The sequence below is a fragment of the Arachis hypogaea genome, chromosome 6 (genome assembly GCF_003086295.3).
Source record: "Arachis hypogaea cultivar Tifrunner chromosome 6, arahy.Tifrunner.gnm2.J5K5, whole genome shotgun sequence".
Classification (NCBI taxonomy): domain Eukaryota; kingdom Viridiplantae; phylum Streptophyta; class Magnoliopsida; order Fabales; family Fabaceae; genus Arachis; species Arachis hypogaea.
The window spans coordinates 62,584,100-62,602,930 of NC_092041.1; the positions used below are offsets into that span (position 1 = coordinate 62,584,100).

General features: G+C 36.3%; 1 protein-coding gene and 1 long non-coding RNA gene across 2 annotated transcripts; one reads left to right on the top strand and one right to left on the bottom strand.

The window, feature by feature from the left end:
- Window positions 1–12,170: 12,170 nt before the first annotated feature.
- Window positions 12,171–15,834, top strand: LOC112696648 (trihelix transcription factor PTL). Its single transcript, XM_025749477.3, has 2 exons — window positions 12,171–13,186; window positions 13,962–15,834. The coding sequence occupies exons 1-2, from the start codon at window positions 12,690–12,692 to the stop codon at window positions 15,256–15,258; spliced, it is 1,794 nt and encodes a 597-aa protein (XP_025605262.1). The 5' UTR covers window positions 12,171–12,689; the 3' UTR covers window positions 15,259–15,834.
- A 1,068-nt stretch (window positions 15,835–16,902) lies between these two features.
- Window positions 16,903–18,283, bottom strand: LOC140173354 (uncharacterized). Its single transcript, XR_011861975.1, has 2 exons — window positions 17,966–18,283; window positions 16,903–17,213 (listed from the first exon to the last, which is right to left on the bottom strand). It is a non-coding gene; the product is annotated as an uncharacterized lncRNA (long non-coding RNA).
- Between the last annotated feature and the right edge of the window lie 548 nt (window positions 18,284–18,831).

The window sequence follows — 18,831 nt, forward strand, 5'->3', positions numbered from 1 at the left end:
GGAGACCTTTAATTAAGCATTTTAATCCCCCTTTATTCCATTCGATGCCGTGATCTGTGTGTTAAGTGTTTCAGGCTTTATAGGGCATGAATGAGTGAGAGATTGGGAAGGAAGCTTGCAAAAATGGAAGGAAAACAAGAAATTGAGGAGATGACCAGCGAGAAGCGAACGCGCGGATTGGAAAAGCAGAAGCAACGCGGAGGCATGGACGACGCGCCCGCATGGAAAAGAAAAACGCCGAATGACGCGTCCACGTGACGTGCGCGATCTACAAAATTTCAAAAGTCGCTGACAGAGTTTCTGGGCCGGATTTCAACCTAGTTTTCAGCCCAAAATTACAGACTAGAGTCAGGAAATATGCAGAAACGAGAGTCATAATTTTATTCTGCATAATTTTTAGTTTTAGATCTGGATTTACTCCTCCCCTAGGTTTTTCACTCACTTGAGTATTCATAATTAGCATTGGAAGATTTTGGCTTTAGCTTTTAAGAAGAGTCTACCTCCGGTACTAGTCATCTTATTTTGTTATTTACTTTTTATATTTATTCTTCTATATTTTTAATCCCTCTAGAGTTGACTTTGGCTTATTTCTATAAGTTATTAATATAGACTATTTTTATTTTCAATTAATCCTTTATTATTGTTTATCATGTTTTTTTATTTCACCATTAATTATGTGAATTTTATAATTATGATGAGTGAGTAGTTTCATGACTTGTTTGGGGATGATTGAAAGGAACCCTTGAGTTGAACTACTCAAGAGAGAAATTAAAATTGGGTTTATTGTTGAATCACCCTCTAATCATTAACTCTAATCCTTCCCAAGGGAGAGGATTAGGACTTATGACTAGAAACCGATTTCCAACTTGCTTGACTTTCCTTTACCTAGTAAGGGTTAACTAATCTGAGTAACTTCCAATTATTAATTAATCTTGAGAGTATTTCAACAAGAATAGGTCTTCCAACTAATCTACCCCCAGTCAAGGCTTTTATTTAAAATTAATTAAATTCTCTAATTTAAATTTCTGTTTATCAACTCAACCATTTTTGAAAACACCCGATTGATGAAATAGCACATCTCTCTGCAACTCGTTGGGAGACGACCTGGGATTCATACTCCCAGTATTTTAATTTTCAATATTGTGACAACCCCTTTTTAAATTGATAAGCGGATTTTCGGCTGGTTAAGGACTGTACTTGCAACGTGTCCCTAATAATAAATTCTCAACTCGCCAATTTCTGCCACGTCAATTTTTGGCGCCGTTGCCGGCGAATTGCAACAGTGTGCTAATTTATTGATTGGTATTTATTTTAATTGCAATTTTTCTTTTCATTCTGTCACTATGAGCTGTATGTTTCTTTCATTAAATGACGCATTCACTTCCTGATCCAAAGCTTGCCAGTATTTGACCCTGAGATTGAAAGAACTCTTTCACGTATAATGCAAGCTCGGCATCGGCGACTCCTCTTTGAGGACGAACCTGAACTGTCATCTAAGGAAGAAACAAGCTCCCTTTCTATTGATCTAGTTCATTTACATGCAGGTGACATGGCAGCACCCAGAAGAGTCACTATCCAGGAGGAAGGAGCCCCTGATTTTACGCTCCAACCATTCCAGGCACACCACCCAGCAGTAGCTGTAGATTTTGAAATAAAGTCTTCACTACTCAACTTGATGCCCAAGTTTCATGGCTTACCTGCTCAAGAGCCTATCAAGCATCTTAGGGATTTCCAGACTGCTTGTTCTACTGTTAAGCGTGATGGCACTGATGAAATCTCCATTTTGTTGAAAGCCTTCCCGTTTTCTCTGGAGGGAAAGGCAAGAGAGTGGTACTACACTCAACCCAGAACAACTGTTTCCAACTGGGATACACTTAGGAGAGAGTTTATGGAGAAATTCTTTCTAGCTGAAGTTGCTGATAAGCTGAGGAAGGACATGTCTATGATCATTCAGCATGAATCTGAGACCCTCTATGAATACTTGGAACGCTTCAATAATCTTCGAGAAGCATGCCCCCATCATATGATTGACAAGATAGTGTTGCTCAGTTACTTTACACATGTTTTGAAATCTCAAGATAGGACCACATTGGAAGGTGCTAGCAACGGTTCTATAAAAAAGTACAAGACTACGGAAGAAGCATGGCAATTGATCAGCGACTTAGCTGACTCTACTAAGAATCACAGGCAGAAACAAAGTCGGTCAAGAGCTGCTGTAGAGGTATCCATTAGTAAAGAGACTGCTGCTATAGCTCAGAGCTTATTTGAAATGACCAACTTGCTGAAGCAGATGCAACTGAATCAACAACAGCCTCAGCAAGTTCAGCCTTCCCCACCACGGCACAGCCAGGAGTTGGTTCCACAAAGAGTATGAGGAATCTGTGCAGATTATAGTCACTATACCGATGAGTGTCCGCAACTCCAACCAGAAGACAACATTGTAGCAGCCACTCATAACTTTCATGACCGCCCCAATCAAGGGTACAATCAAGGTGGCAACTATAACCAAGGATGGCAGGATAACTCTAACCAAGGCTGGAGAGACAATTCCAACCAGGGTTGAAGGGACAATCATAACAGAGGAGGCAGAGATAACAATGGAAATCAGAGGTGGAATAACAATAACAACTTCAGGCAGCAGAATCAGAATCAGGCCTATAGAGCACCTCATCTCAGACAACCTCAAAATTCTCAACAAACCTCTCAGATCACTTATCCCTCTTCATCCCCTAATGATGAGTTACTACAAACAATTGATCGAAGACAACAGGCTATGGAAAATAATTTTAATGCAACTCTGAATGTTTTGACTTCTACTTTACAAACCCTTGTCTCACAGGTTGGATCACTGACCAACTCCAACAACCAGTCCTCAAGCTCTGGTGGACTCCCCTCTCAACCATTACCCAACCCAAAGAGTGGTATTAATGCCATCACCCTAAGGTCCAGAACCACATTGCAAGAGAGGAATTAGGAAGAGCCAAACCCACCTGAACACACCTCAGCTGAAGAGGTAGTGGAAATAGAAGATGTTGAAGAAGAAAAGAGCATATAGGACATGGCTGAAGATGAAGACGCCAAATCACAGAAAGAAGCACCAAAGAGCGCAGACACTATAGAGGATGCCATTCCTATTCCATTTCCACAACTTGCAAGGAAGCCCAGGAAGCAGTTGGAACCTAATCCCAAAATGGTAGAAATCTTCAAAAAGGTTGAGGTAACTGTTCCCCTTTTTGATGTCATTCAACAGGTACCTAAATATGCAAAGTTTCTAAAAGATTTGTGCATACATAAAGACAAAATTAATGAATTAGAAACTATTCCTTTAGGAAGTTCTATATCTGCTTTAATGGGAAATATACCTGAAAAATATAGTGATCCAAGTCCATGCATGGTTAACTGTACCATTGGAGGTGTGATATTTTCTGACTGCATGTGTGATTTAGGAGCATGTATTAGTATAATGCCTTTATCTGTATATGATGTTTTGAGGCTCCCTCCCTTAAAAAGGTCGGCAGCTCATTTTGTGTTAGCAGATAAAAGTATTATTACAGTGGCTGGAGTTGCTGAAGATGTATTGGTGGGCATTAAAGGTCTCACTTTCCCTATTGATTTTTACATCCTGGAGATACCCCAAAATGACTCAGAGAAGCCATTGAGAGAGGGACGTCATCGAGTCAAACACGAGAGAGAGAGAGAGAGACAGAGAGAGAGACAGAGAGAGAGAGAGATAGGGGGTCACCGCAATCCACGCTGTCGCTAGAAGGATCGTCACACGTCACTGCTGCCGTCAAGATTGTCGTCGTCGTTGTCCAGTGTCATCGTCGCGTCGCCATTTAAGAAGAGAACACAGGCCAGTGGCCCAGGGGGAGGAGTTGCCATCGTTCGAGCCTCCCGTCATTGTTACTCCTTCGTTGTTGCCATTATTTGGGTAGTCACCAGAGGGAGTCGTGGTTGTCAGTGCCGCCGTCGGAGCTGCTGCTCCATTCCTTCGGTCTTCTTTGTTACAATAAGTTATTCCCGCTCCAAAACTCTTACTATTGTTGGGCAGGTGAGTTTTAGCTTCGGCCTTGTTATTTTTCTTTCAATTTTACTACTGTAAATCATTAGTACATCTTGAATTTGTTGTTGAAAGTTGAGTTTGTTGCTAAAATTATGATTTATCTAACTTTGTTTTGCTAAATATTAGGGATTTAAAAATTATCATAGTTGAATTTATTATTGCAAATTATAATTGAGATGAATTTGTTGTTGTATGTTGAATTGTTGCTGAAAAATGATGGAACATGACACCATTGGCCATTAAATTAAGTGTGCCACACCCTAGCGGGAACATATTTGGTGTTGCTAGCAGAATTGTCTTGCTTGCTAAAGAAGGTGCTGAAGGTATTATTATAACAGAGAAAGATATTAGGAAAGAATTCGTGTACAAAATTTTGATTAGAAGGCATTTATCTTTCTATTATGACTTGTCAAAGCTCTTAATAACAAAATTGCAAATTTACAATTCTGTTAGTGTTAGAAATGTCCAATACAGCTTAAATTTTATCATTTTGTCTTGACCTAATCTTCATCTTTATTATTTCTTCTCTTTCATTTAAAAGAAACTATTTAGGTTGTTCTTCAATTATACTTTTCAGGCACTTTGCCTTTGGCCTTCCCCATTCCACCTTCATCAATGGATCTACAAGTCAATGGGATCTTTACAAAAAGAGCTACTACGATAAAATGTGTAACCTTTATTGATGATTTTGGCTAGATTTTTGTACTTACTTTTGTAGTTGATGTTGTTATATCTAATAACCATTTTTATGTCACTCTTATGAGTTCTTTGTGGAAAAGAAGAGTTAGAATGCTTCCATTCATAGGTTTGTGCCTGGAAAGACCAAGTATGCACACTATAGACAGGGTGAGTTGTTGTTGTCGGATGTAGGCTGTAAGAACCAGAGTTTTTCATATAAAATCGTTTTAATAAAATAATAACTTTAACAGCACGGAATAGATTCGAAAATACAGAAATAATATTTTGAAACTAAAAAGGTGAAATTTGAATTCAATAAATTTTTCTGAATTGGAAAATGTATCTTTTGCGAAAGATTTTTGTAAAAATGCGTACCAGAGCTTAAGCCGGTAGTACCGGCTCTAGTCTGTCTGGTACTGCATATTTTAGTAAAATAAGATTTTGAATATTTATTTATTTTTTTGAAAGGATAAAAATAATTTAGAATTAAAAACAATCTTAAAGGTTTTGGCCCAAAGTAGGCCAAACGAACCTAAAACACTAACGGGTTAGACTGAGCCCAAGGCCCAACATATATGAACCCATTAATGAGCCAAATCAGCTCATTCCACCCCCCAAAATAAGAAAAGTGGGCGTAGCTTTGAGAGAGAAGAGAGCAAAGAGTTTTGTCACTATTCATCCTCCACTTTCGGTGACCATAACTTGAGCTACAGAGTTTCGATTCACAAGCCGTTTGCGGCCATGCGAAGCTCTCATCGAGGTCTTCGTTTCTAGCTAGCTTTGTTGGTAAGAAATTAAAACTAAAACTCCGGTTTCCAGCCCTAATAATTCTACATTTTTGGGTTTGGTTTTTTAGTGTGTTTTGTGATTTTGCTTGTTTAGGTGATATCTAGTAGCAAATAATTGTTGAATTTTTCCCCTTATGCCATTTTGTAAGGTAAGGTTTTACTAAACCCTTTTGTTTAGTTATTTTTGTTAACCCTAGGTTTGATGTTGGTATGTTGTAAGATGTTAGATTAAGTTTTGGTGTTTGTTGGAGTTGGTTTGAGGCTTTTGGATCGAGCTTAGTGGCTTCGTTTGGTGTTTGGTGCATTTTATGAATCGGTCAAGGTATGGTTTTGGTTTCCTTTATATAATATGTAATATTTTTGGAAACTTAGGCTAGTGAACCATAGGATAGGATTGAATTGGATATGTGATTTTTTTTAGCTATATTTGTGGTATATGCATGATGATGGAGATTGAGAAAAAAGTATATATTAAGGTATGATTGTGGTGGATTCTAATTTGATGATGGATTGATGTTAATTGCTAGTGGTTATTGATTTTTGTGGGTGATGGTGATTGTTGGAGAATTATTGGTGTTGATGATATTTGATTATTATTGATGTTTGTGATGATTTTGCTGGACTGGGATGGTGATTGTTTATGTTGGATTATGAATGTTAATGATGATAATGAGTATGGAATATCGTGGTTGTGTTGTTAACAATTGGTGGTGATGGTGAGCTTTGATTTTGATTGAGTTGAGGAAGCGAGGAGGTTGATAAAAATATAAGTAAGTTAGTGAGAGTTAAATGGTTTTAATAGTGAATGATGGGAGATGGTTGAGAAATGTTTGTATGAGGCTTTGTGTTGGTTTTGGGTATGTTTTGGTTTGGTTTGGTTTGATTATGGAATTTGGAAACTAGAGAACTTTGATGTTTTGTGTAAAACCAGTTTTTGATGAACTTTGACGGATCATAACTTGAGCCTCAGTTTTTGAATTAGTAGAAATTTGTCTTAAATTAAAGTTCATTCAAACATCTTTAAATTGATGTAAAGTTTGATGAAAGTGGATTTTTGTACAGGAAGTTATGAATGTTTAAAGTTTGGTGTTAAAAACTGATTTCTGCAACTTTACAAAATTTTGCAATTGTTGAGGGGTATGCGTACGTGAATCCCCCATGCGCGAGCGTGCCATTCTGTTTGGTACCTATGCATACGCGAACTCTTGTATGCGTACGCGAGATGGGCAAAATTTTATGTATGCGTACACATACATTTGGCATGCGTACGTATACATCCTATTTTGCTGAAAAAAAAAATTTTTGTTCTTAAGGATTCTCTAACTTTTCAAACTTCCTCCAAATGCTGTTTAAGAGTACTATCTAGAAATTAGATTTTAATACTATTAAAGATGAGTTAGTAACTTAATTTAGTGAATTTCTGTATGAGTTTAGAGCCGGTGACTTAGACTTTGGAAGGTTTATGGATGAGATTAGTGAATGTGGTGTGGTGAGGTATCTATTTATCGAGACTTTAAGATTTAGAATGATTATGTCGTATTTGAGGAACTTGAGGATTGATAATGGATGATGAGATTGGAACCTGAAAATCAAAGTCTATAGTTAATGGAATGAATATGAACGAAAGTGTGCTATGAGCAGTGGCCTCTGAGATGGATTATGTGATTATGACATGCATTGTTCTTCATCGTAGGGTCTGTGGCAGTCTCCTGCCTATGTTCAAATGTAAGGGCTGTGGCAGTCTCCCGCTCACATGACATGCATTCTTTTTGTAAGTCGCTATGCGCCTCGGGCAAGGACTGTGGCAGTCTCCCGCTTGTCTGAGGTAGCAGTGCCAGCGTAGGGGCCGAGGCAGTCTCATGCCTACGTTGAGATGTGAGGGTTGTGGATGTCTCCCGCTCACATAACCTTTCTGCTGCCAGAGTAAACTCGGGCACTATAACCCGAAAGAGTGTGTCGGGCACTATAACTCGCGAGGCGCAAGATAAAATAAGAGTGAGCAGGGCACTATATCCCTAGTCGTGGCAGAAAGGCAACATCACCAAATGTGTCAAGTTGGCATTTTGAACCGACAAGTGACATCACGAGCCAAATAGGATAGACATTCATCATATGCATCTTCTATATGCTTGCTTGCTTTGATTACTTGAGTTATACCTATTTGAATAACATGCCTAAATGCTAATTGAATTACCTGCTATATATATATATATATATCCTCTAAGTTTAGATAACCTTGTTTATAGTTTATGGTTTAATTTATTTATTTTTCGTTAAGCTTCTATATCTATATCAGTGTGAAGTTCTAGGATTGCCTTTGTCATCCCAAAACCTTACATCTTATATATTGGACACTGTTACCATACTGAGAACCTTTGGTTATCATACCATATATTGTTGTTGCATTTCAAATGTAAGTTGTAACCCACCTCGGTGAGTTTACGGATATGGTGACAGCGCGGAGGATGGTCATTCTTATGCTTTATTTTACTTTACTTTTGTTGTAGTATTCTCTCATCTTTTTATTCTAGACTTTATTGCTTTAGAGGTTTGATTTGAAAGATAAGTTGTATAAGCTATTTTAAATTTCCAAAAACTCTTTTGTATTTCAGTTTGACTAGTCGGCCTAAACTCCGCAGGCTGTGACTAGTCCTCTTTTTGGTACATCATACTTATATATACATATCTTGTTTTCTCTAATTATTACCGTGTGTATCCTGGAGTTATCTATAAGGTTTTATATGTATTATGTCTTGTTCTGTTCGTACCTACACGTTTAGTTATCGTGTGTCAGTGCTTCAAGTTTCGAAATTCTGCTTTATACAACTTTGAGCTTTTATTCATTCATCGGGCTTCTAGTTATATAATCTTGGATATATATTATATATTTTAAGCCTTAAAAATATCTTGGCACTTTGTTATCTTTTGCTTTACGGCTAGAGGTAAGGCTTAGGTTAACGGGGTGTTAAATAGGCTGGAATTGCAGCTTCTGTTTTTGACATATCAGCGAATTCATATTCAAGGTGAAAGCTTACAACCATACTAATCGGGTGCGCTTCTTTCGTTACTTGTGCCCTGAAAGGATTCAGGATGTTATATGCAGAGGCGCTGACTTGTTCGACATGCTTCTGGAAGAGTACACATTCAGGGAGATCATCGGAAGATAGGGCCGATCCTTCGTTCCTACTCGGTCATGCATCTTCTGGCGTATTTGTTGAACAATGCAGATAAGTACAAGTACTTGTTGCCCGGTAACTGCATAAGAGAATTTGGGTAATTCAATATCACAAGTTTAATTTACTTGTATATATTAATAGTGTCTTTATTTAACACACACAAAAAAGAGAGCTCTAAATTTTTTTAGTTTAAAAAATATTGAATTTTGTTAGATAAGCTATGGTCACGATAAAAATCGTGACAATAGAAAAGGCTATGGTCATGGTTTTAAAGAAGGGTGACCATAGATAAGCTTTGGTCACGGTAGAAATTGTGACCATAGATTAGACTATAGTCATGGTTTTAACGGGAGTTGACCATAGACAAGCTATGGTCACAGTTTTAAAAAGGGGTGACCATAGATAAGCTATGGTCATAGTATAAATCGTGACCATAGAAAAGTTATGGTCATGATTTTAAAATAGGGTGACCATAGATAATCGTGACCATAGATAAGGCAATGGTCACGATTTTCACAAAAGGGTGACCATAGACTAAGATATGGTCATGGTTTTAAAGTAGAGTATGGTCACAGTATAAAATATGGGTGACCATAGGGTAAGCTATGGTCACGTGGTCACGGTTTTACAAAAAGGTGACTATAAATAGGCTATGGTCATGCTAAAACTGTGACCATAAAGTAGGCTATGGTCATGATTTTAATAAAGGAGTGACCATAGAGTACACTATGGTCACGTTTTTTACGCGTGACCATAGAGTAATCTATGGTCACGATAAAAAAATGTGTTCTAAAGTGCCAGAATTTGATCACTGCAACCATGACTATAGAAACCGTGACCAGAGATAAAAAATCGTTACCATAGGTCTATGGCCACGGTGAAAAAATCGTGACCATAGACTATGGTCACCCTTTTTACTAGTTTCACCATGACCATAGAATTGTTTGTAGTTACTTTAATCACAACTTATCCTTATTCTTCAAAATTTTGTTTATTCTGCCATCAGTATTGTTGCTGATTACTAGATTAGAACTTACAAGTTAATTAGAAATCATTTACTTTGTGAAGTTTTAATGATAAAAATGAAAAAATTATTATGAAATGGTAAAATTCTAAAATTTATTAGTTTAAAAAATATTGAAATTTATTAGATAAGCTATCATCACGGTAAAAATCGTGACCAAAGATAAGGCTATGGTCACGATTTTAAAGAAGGGTGACCATAGATAAGCTATGGTTACAGTAAAAATCGTGACCGGAGATAAGGCTATGGTCACGGTTTTAAAGGGGATGACCATAGACAAGCTATGGTCACGGTTATAAAAGAGGGTGTGCATAGGTAAGCTATGGTCACGGCTACTATGGTCACAATTTTAAAGGGGGATAACCATTTATAAGCTATGGTCACGGTTTTAAAGTAGGGTGACCATACAGAGGCTATGGTCATGGTTTAAAAGTAGAGTGACCAAAGATACCTATGGTCACGCTAAAACAGTTACCATAGATTAGGCTATGGTCATGGTATAAAACATGGGTGACCATAGAATAAGCTATGGTCACAGTTTTATAAAAAGGTAACCATAGATAAGCTATGGTCATGCTAAAACCGTGACCATAGATTAGACTATGGTCACGGTTTTAATAAAGGGGTGACCATAGAGTAAGTTATGGTAACGATTTTTACGTTTGACCATAGAGTAACCTATGGTTACAGTAAAAAAACGTGACCTAAAGTGCAGAATTTGATCATTGCAATAGTGACTATAGAAACCGTGACCATAGATAAAAAGAACCGTGACCATATGTCTATGACCATAATAGAATAGGTCACAGTTCAAAAACCATGACTCTAAATAAAAAACCGTAACTATAGACCTATGATCATCCTTTCACTAATTATGGTCACAGTTTTTCACCAAGACCATATATATATATATATTTTGTAGTGTTTTAAGATAAAGATTTTTATACATAAATTACTTTATATTTAATTTTCTTTTCATCGAAACAATTTTACAAAACCACATTTATTCAAATCCAAATTGACAAATGCTAAATTTGCAAATTAATTAAGTTTTAGTGTTAGTGGTAACGAGGGCCTAACGGGATCCAAAACTCACTACTGAACGGCAATTCATTTAGGTAATTATTGGAAGATTTAGCTATGTCTTACTGTCACAAACATATAATGAAGAAAATATTGAATTGATAAAAAGCTCATACACACTTTACAAATATTTTCTATTAGCCTTTTAGTGCAAGTAGCAACACGTTTTTCTCCAAGAAACTCTCAAAATGAATATCTTTCCTTCATTATTATTATTGTTGTTGTTCCTGCTTCTTTTGTATCGACATACAAAATTTTTTCTTTGAGAAAAATGTCAACTATAATAAAGTTAAATCATTATTATCTCCTCACTAATCTAATCTCAATGACGTCTAATCTAGAATAAATATCATGATAAGGTTCTTAAACAATAATTGAGCAGAAAACCCTCTCTCTAGCATGTCATTATAGTAGTTGAAAATTCCAAGCTCAGTTTATTTTCACAAAAGAAAATAAGATTGTAGAACCTAGATGCTATTAGCAAACAAAGAGTATAATGGAGATCAGCATGAACTCGTTAGCTTTTCTTTATATGATTTATTGCGGTCCTAAGTCCCCTTTTTTAATGATTCCAATTTCAAAAATGGTCGAACTTTGACCAATTGACCATTCTTTCTCCAATAATGCTAATGACCCCTTTTTTTTATATATTTCGCCCCATTTAGAGTGTTAGTAACTAGTTCACTGTTTCGAATTAAAATTTGACTTGATGAGAATGTTAATAACTTAGACGTCCTGATTCTGATATATGGTAAATAGCTAGTTATTAGTACTGAAGCTAAGTTATTTCCAACTTTACGGAAGAACTCTAAAAAAGCATGGCATGAAGACGATCGATGCACATGATTCCGCTGAAATGAAGCTGAGCTGAACCTTAAGGCTCTCAATTGATAATGTAAGTGTGTAACAGAGTCCCAGAAAAAGGACGGTTGGGGACCTTATTTCGAAAAGTTACATCCATAATATTATACTAATAAACTAGCTAGCTATAGTACTGTAATTAAGATTAGATTTCTTCAATTATTTGTTGCTATAAATGTAGGAGTAATTCAATTCCTAAAACCAACCAAAGTGGAAGTTCAAATTCAGAATGTATGAGAGAGAGGGAGAGAGCTAGAAACTAAATCCATGGAGTGTATTAGTACTTAGTAGTAGTTTATTTACTACTAATTAAATTTGTGAGGTGTTACCATTGAATGATTAGCAAAAGTCAAAAAGGCCTAATGTAAGACACTATTACACGCGTCAGCAAGACAAACCCGGCTGTCTTCCATTCCTCCTCACGCTTTATGCCAAATGTCTTTATTTCATTCGTCGAAGTAAAACATCATATTCTATACTTTTTTTTTTTTTTTGTGAGTAGTTAGGGCTTAGGCCCTTCCTCCCAAACACTCCAACCCCCTCCTACACACTGTACTGAACAAAGACACAGAACGAAGCAGCATTGTTCTTGAAAAAGCTAAAGTCTGAGAGAAGAGAGAGAGAGAGAAGGGGGGGGGGGGGGGGGGGATAACATAACAATAACAATAACACACTAAATACCATTTTTCGTTACACTAAGTAAAGAGAGAGAATGTATATGTGTTGATCTGAATACAATACCACACGCATACACCATATTGTACAGAGAGAGAGAGAGAGATGGGACCATTGTCCTGCGCTTAAAATTTAAGCTTTTTCGTGGACGACAGGATCCGACTCTGCCGCATAATTCCTCCCTCTTCCTCCTTCTTCTTCTTCTTCTTCTCCTCTCCTCTCTCTCTCTCTCTCTCTCTCTCTCTTTCTTTCAACTTCATCATCTTATAATTTTTTCGTTAACTTTTTTTTACCGTCAAAAAACGAAATAATAAACCTCTTCAATATTCCTTCTTCTCCCAATGGAAATGGAGGATCATCATCATCAACACCAACAGTATGGCGGCATCACTGATCTGAGGCAGCTTGTGAGTAACAACGGACCCCGTTCAACACATTTTCCTACTTCCATACCGCCACAGCCCACGGCGGAGCTCTTCCCGGGCCACCCAAACCTCGCGGCTGCGCATCAGCAGCAGCACTACGAGCTGATGATGTTTGGGCGCCAAGTAGCTGACTTAATGCCTCGCTGTCTCCACGACTTTGCTGACGCCAGCAATAATAACACAAGCAGCATAGGTGTTGCCACTGTCACTACTCCCACCACAACCACAAGCGCTTCAACTCCTCCTCTTAGTGGGTTGGGCGGCGCTGAGGCTGCAGGATGCTTAGGTGGAGACGCATCCACTGGAAGATGGCCTAGACAAGAGACTCTTACTCTTCTTGAGATCAGATCTCGCCTTGACCCCAAATTCAAAGAAGCTAATCAGAAAGGTCCCCTCTGGGATGAAGTTTCTAGGTATCAATTTTACTTCTTTTTCAACTTCTTCTTCTAATGATAATTGCTTCTTTCATTATATATATATATATATATATATTGGGTTTAATAATTTAATAATTCAAATTATACAAGACAGTAACGAGAAGAGAAGCTATGGTTTTGATTTTGGGATGAGTGTGGTTTCTACATTTGTAGCAGTTTGCAAAATTTGTGTGAAGGTTCTCTTTCATTGATGGGAAAAGACTATACACATAAAGTAGTATTAGTGTTAGTAGTAGTAGTCGTCGTCATGATCTCTATCTTCTCTACTGAATTTTATCGATTATTGATGGCGTACTTGAGATACATTTACGTTTATATACCAAGATTAGTACGATTCTACCACTGTCCCCTTTTCCTTTTTGAAAAATTGTACCCTCTTTTAAGTGTATGCGTGTTAATTTCCCTTTTTTTCTTATTATTTATCAAAAATTCATTGGACTTTTGGGTGCATTTGGATTGCCACCTATACTAATCCCAATTCTAATTCTGTCATTGTGAAATGACATGAAGCGGAGGCTCTTCCTTCGAAACTAACTTTCGTAGTTGTGATTTTGCTATAACTAGCCATCAATATGAATGGCATAACATGGCGTTGTTATTAATTGTTATTATTATTCAATGCTCTCCGATTACTAGGGCTATGTGTCATACACTATGCAATGACCTCATCAATACTCAGACTTGTTTTCTTTATTTTTTTATTATTATTGGCCTATTTTTTTTTCTTCTTCTTGCTATTCTTGTTCTTCAGGATCATGTCTGAAGAGCATGGATACCAAAGGAGTGGGAAAAAGTGCAGGGAGAAGTTTGAGAATCTGTACAAGTATTACAAGAAGACAAAGGAAGGAAAAGCTGGAAGACAAGACGGGAAGCATTACCGATTCTTTCGCCAACTCGAAGCCTTATACGGTGAAAACAACAGTAACAACAGCAACGCTGCCTCAGCACAAGAAACCAATTTTGGTGGTAGCAACACCCTCCATTACCAAAACAATCCTCATGCTTTCAATTCCCAACATCAGATGAATAACCAAGAAATGCTGCTTCTTGGTTCCCAGAACAGCCTAAGCCTCACCAACTCCACTGAGTTTGAAACCTCTTCTTCGGATGATGATGATCACAATAGCACTGGGGGAGTGAAAGGGAACGATGAGTCCATGGAGAAGAGGAGGAAGAAGAGAGGAGGGAGCAAGAGCTGGAAGGTAAAGATAAAAGACTTCATTGACTTGCAAATGAGGAAGCTTGTGCAGAAGCAAGAAGAGTGGCTTGACAAGCTTATGAAGACGCTGGAACAGAAGGAGAAAGAGAGGGTTCTGAGAGAGGAAGAGTGGAGGAGACAAGAGGCAGCCAGGTTGGAGAGGGAGCACAAGTTTTGGGCCAAAGAGAGAGCATGGATTGAAGCAAGGGATGCTGCTTTAATGGAGGCCTTGCACAAGCTGACAGGAACTGATCAGGTAAAGTCTCATCATCATCATCATGATGGGATAATAACTGGTTCCGCAATGCAAAATAAGGACCATAACGAAGATGATGAAAACTGGCAAGAATGTGAGATATCAAGGCTTGTACAGTTGAGAGCTGAGATGATGGAAACAAGGTTTAGGCATGGTGGTGATGGTTGTTCAGAAGAGGCTTTCTGGGAACAGATAGCAACAAAAATGGCATGTTTTGGGTATGAAAGGAGTCCAGTAAAGTTGAGAGAGAAATGGGAAACAATCAGCAAAGAAAACAACAAGAAGAAGCGGAAGGAGAATAACTCAAACTCAGTACGAAGTAGTAGTTCTTGTTTTTACATTGAAAACAATAACAATGACCATTATTCTTCTTCTTCTTCTCTATATAACAACAACAACAACAACCAAAGTGGTGGTGGATATTGTGATATCAACAATGATCAAAGGCGGCAACAACAATCACCTTCGAATTCCAACGCTAATGCATCAGTTCATCAAGCTGAGAACTGTTTCCCATTCTTGATGAGTTGTGAGGGAGGAACTTTGTGGGACAACTACAGCTTAAAGGTTAATAAACCAAATCAAAATGAGTAGGTTAATCAACTCCCTCGTAAGAGGCACCGATTAAGATTTCACAGACTTCTTCTTATTTCCTTTTTTTTTTTAATCTGAGATGGTTTAATTTCATTCCATCGCATTATGTAAGCAAAGAACTAACTCCTGAGGGTTTTTGTGTATAGGGACTAATGAATGATGATTAGGATGGTCAATCTTAATTATTAATGTATTTATTAATTATTAGGAGGAAAAATAATATGTTCAAGCTGACACAAGTTTAATATGGGAGACATATTGGCAAAATCTCACTGATGAAGACTTAGGACGATGTGCCACAAATTCTTCAGGTAAGTCTCTCTCTCGTGCCAGATTTTCTTCTGTGCCTGCAAATAATGTCTTGCATCTTCAAACTGATCACTGTTTTTGGCACTCCTCATCCCATCTCTTGGCTTTTTATTATTATTATTATTGGTGTAACTTCGGAATATTTAACAGTGGTGGTAGATTTTGGTGTGTGTACCGAAGGGGTGTATTTAAGGTAGCAATATCTTGAACTTTGGTTCTTTGTTCAATATTTTTATGAACGAGAATAAAGATTGATGTTAGTGGATATATTATTTAAGCATTGGGCCTGGTTAAAATGTTTTTTAAGTTATATATGAAGGATCTTTGTGAATTAAAGGACAAGCATTTTCTGTATATTGATGGACATTACTACAGTACTACTACTTATATTGGACTAGCAACGCTTCATAGTTTTTCTATTTCTCTTTCGGTTTCTTTGTCCTCTCTTCGTTTGGTTACATTTCCCAACTCAATATGCTTGTACACGAATTTCCTTTTTGTAGAAACTCAGTAATTTAATATAAATTACCACTTCAAGAAAAAATACATGAAAATGGTTGGTTGAAGAAACTATTACCATTAGACCAGTATTACAACTTTCGGTAAAGGTATGATTTTATTTTCTCGACATTTATTAGAATTGCATTAGTATAAGAGGTAGCACCTGTTATAGCTAGTTGCTATTTGAGATAATGTGCTCGAAACATAATATTAAGTTCATGAAAGTTTTGAAGGATTTAACAATAACAAATTTCTCCTCCTAAGTATCATTTGTCGGATTTAATTGAATCAATGACATTATTATTATTATTATTATTGTTGTTGTTGTTGTTGTTGTTGTTGTTGTTGTTTTTTTTTTTTTTTTTTTTTTTTTTTTTTTTTTGAAGTTGTTATTGAACTAGGTACGCCTTCATCTATCTCGGCATCACATTCATGAACATGCACGATACATGTAATTTCAAAGGAGGAAGTTTTTGTATTTTTATTTAGATTATATACTGGAAAAAAAGAGCATCTAAAAATTAAAGCCACGTGGAAGTTTGGTTTGTATCAATCATGTTCATAAATGTTCAATTTGATAAGTTTAACTTGTTAACAATATAATTATAGTTAGTGGAAGCTAGGTGGGGGTGCAATTAAAATAGACGTCACTTCTTATTTCTAAACATTTTGTGCTCGATACTAGACAGATATTCAATTGATTAATTACACACGCAGTGCTTCCCAATTTCAGCAACCTTCTTACAATAATAATACATACAGGCGCCCCCCCCCCCCCCCCCTCCCCCTCCCAACCAAAAAAAAAAAAAACACAAGAGAAAAACCCCAAAAATAAAACCAGAATAGATAAATGCATTTTATATATGTGATGGAGGATAGATTATTGAGTCAAAATGGATGTTTGTACTTGTTATTAGCTTGATGGGTGACTAATAAATAAATGGACATGAAACTATAGTTACCTGTGTTGCACAGAAAGGGATCAATAAATATCATCTTCATACAGCAAAGTAACATTGCATCACAGGAATTCTCTAGAGATGCAGTTTCATATTGTGTGGTCCTAGAGATACAGAATCAAAATCGTTGACCGTAGCGCATTTTCCTCACCCTCTTATGTGGTCACACTCACATGTTTTTGCTTGCTTTCAACAACAACAACAACAACATCAACAATAATAATAATAATAATAATAATAATAATAATAATAATAATAATAAATCAAATGATGATTCAGAGCCTTACTTCTAAGCGTGATAAGCCTTACCTCATTATAATATAATATAACATAATAAAAATATAAACAATATCCTTATTTTAATTTACAATAACAATAATAAGGGTTGAAGGTAAAGTTTGCATAAAATAGAATATTAGTGATTTAGTATTGCAAGAATCAAATATATATATTAAAGGAAAGCTGAGTTTTTGCATTTGTTTGTTTGAATTAGTAAGGAATGAGGTAGCATTAGTTATGTTGAGAGAGAAGTGAGATTTAATTTTTGATCAAACGCAACGCTAGGAAGCGTGTCTTGCGTCGTTATGCCGTTTTGAAAGGTGAATCCGCCATTAATCCATCATAAAGTCATGAAAGCGAAATACCTCAGCGAAATACCTCACACCCAAAAAATAAAAATCCATCCGTTTGTATTTATAAATGGAGAAAGGAAAATTAAATAGCAGTGAGAGGACACATGATGACAGGGCCAAATATGATGATGTGCAGTGGCATGTAACAATATTTCTTTTCTTTTGCTGGCAAATTGAAGATCAGAGTAACTAGTGTGTATGGGATGTGATGCAGTGGCACCATCACAACCACTAATTAGTCCACATACAAATACATACATTATATACACACACATGGTTACGTTCTTGGACAGGCAGTGGCCGTACCTGGGAAAGAGTAAAGAAGTTTCCTGCTAAATCATCATCTTCATCATCTTATCGCACTCGTCATACCCCATTGCCATACCTCTTCTTTCTCCTTCTCCCCCTATATTTTCTCTCCTTTTCTCTCTCCCATCTCCGGTATATACAATAAATTAGTAGCATACGTATTTTTTGTTTATACTTATCAATCTAGCAGTATACATAAGAGCAACAATAATAATGTACATAAAAAACTTAGTCGCAAAAATAATTACAGTTATAAAATATGTATAAAAATATAAAATACATATTAAATGAGTTAAGCAATATATATATATTTATATATAAATATATGAAAATTAATTTAATAACTAATATTTTATGTGTGCATAGTATTTTTTATCCAAAAATATTTTGGTTTTGTAATTAGAGTAGAATAGTTATAATTAGCCTATAATAATGATAAATGCTAAGTGATAAATACACAATGGTAATGTTCAGTCAAAATTACGAATACAAAAATATGTCTAAACTTTAATACAAATTAAACAACTAAATAATGTATTATATAAAAGTTTTTAGGGAGTGTTTGCTTTTATTATGCTATATTTTAATTATCTGACACAATAATCGAGGACATCAAAAAATGAGATAACATGTAAAAAAATAAAATAAATTCTGATAAATTTTAAATTATATAATTTATAAGTTTTTAAATATACAAAATTTTTATGAGTAGGATTATTAGTCTATTATCTTTGTTTTCACTTACAGTACCGTATACAATATCAATATGTGATATGCATGCAATACACCCATTAGTGTTCTAAGAAAAACACTCTCCTTCGTAGCTTTGTCTTCGTGGCCTTTTTTTGTCTTGTTGCTTTAGA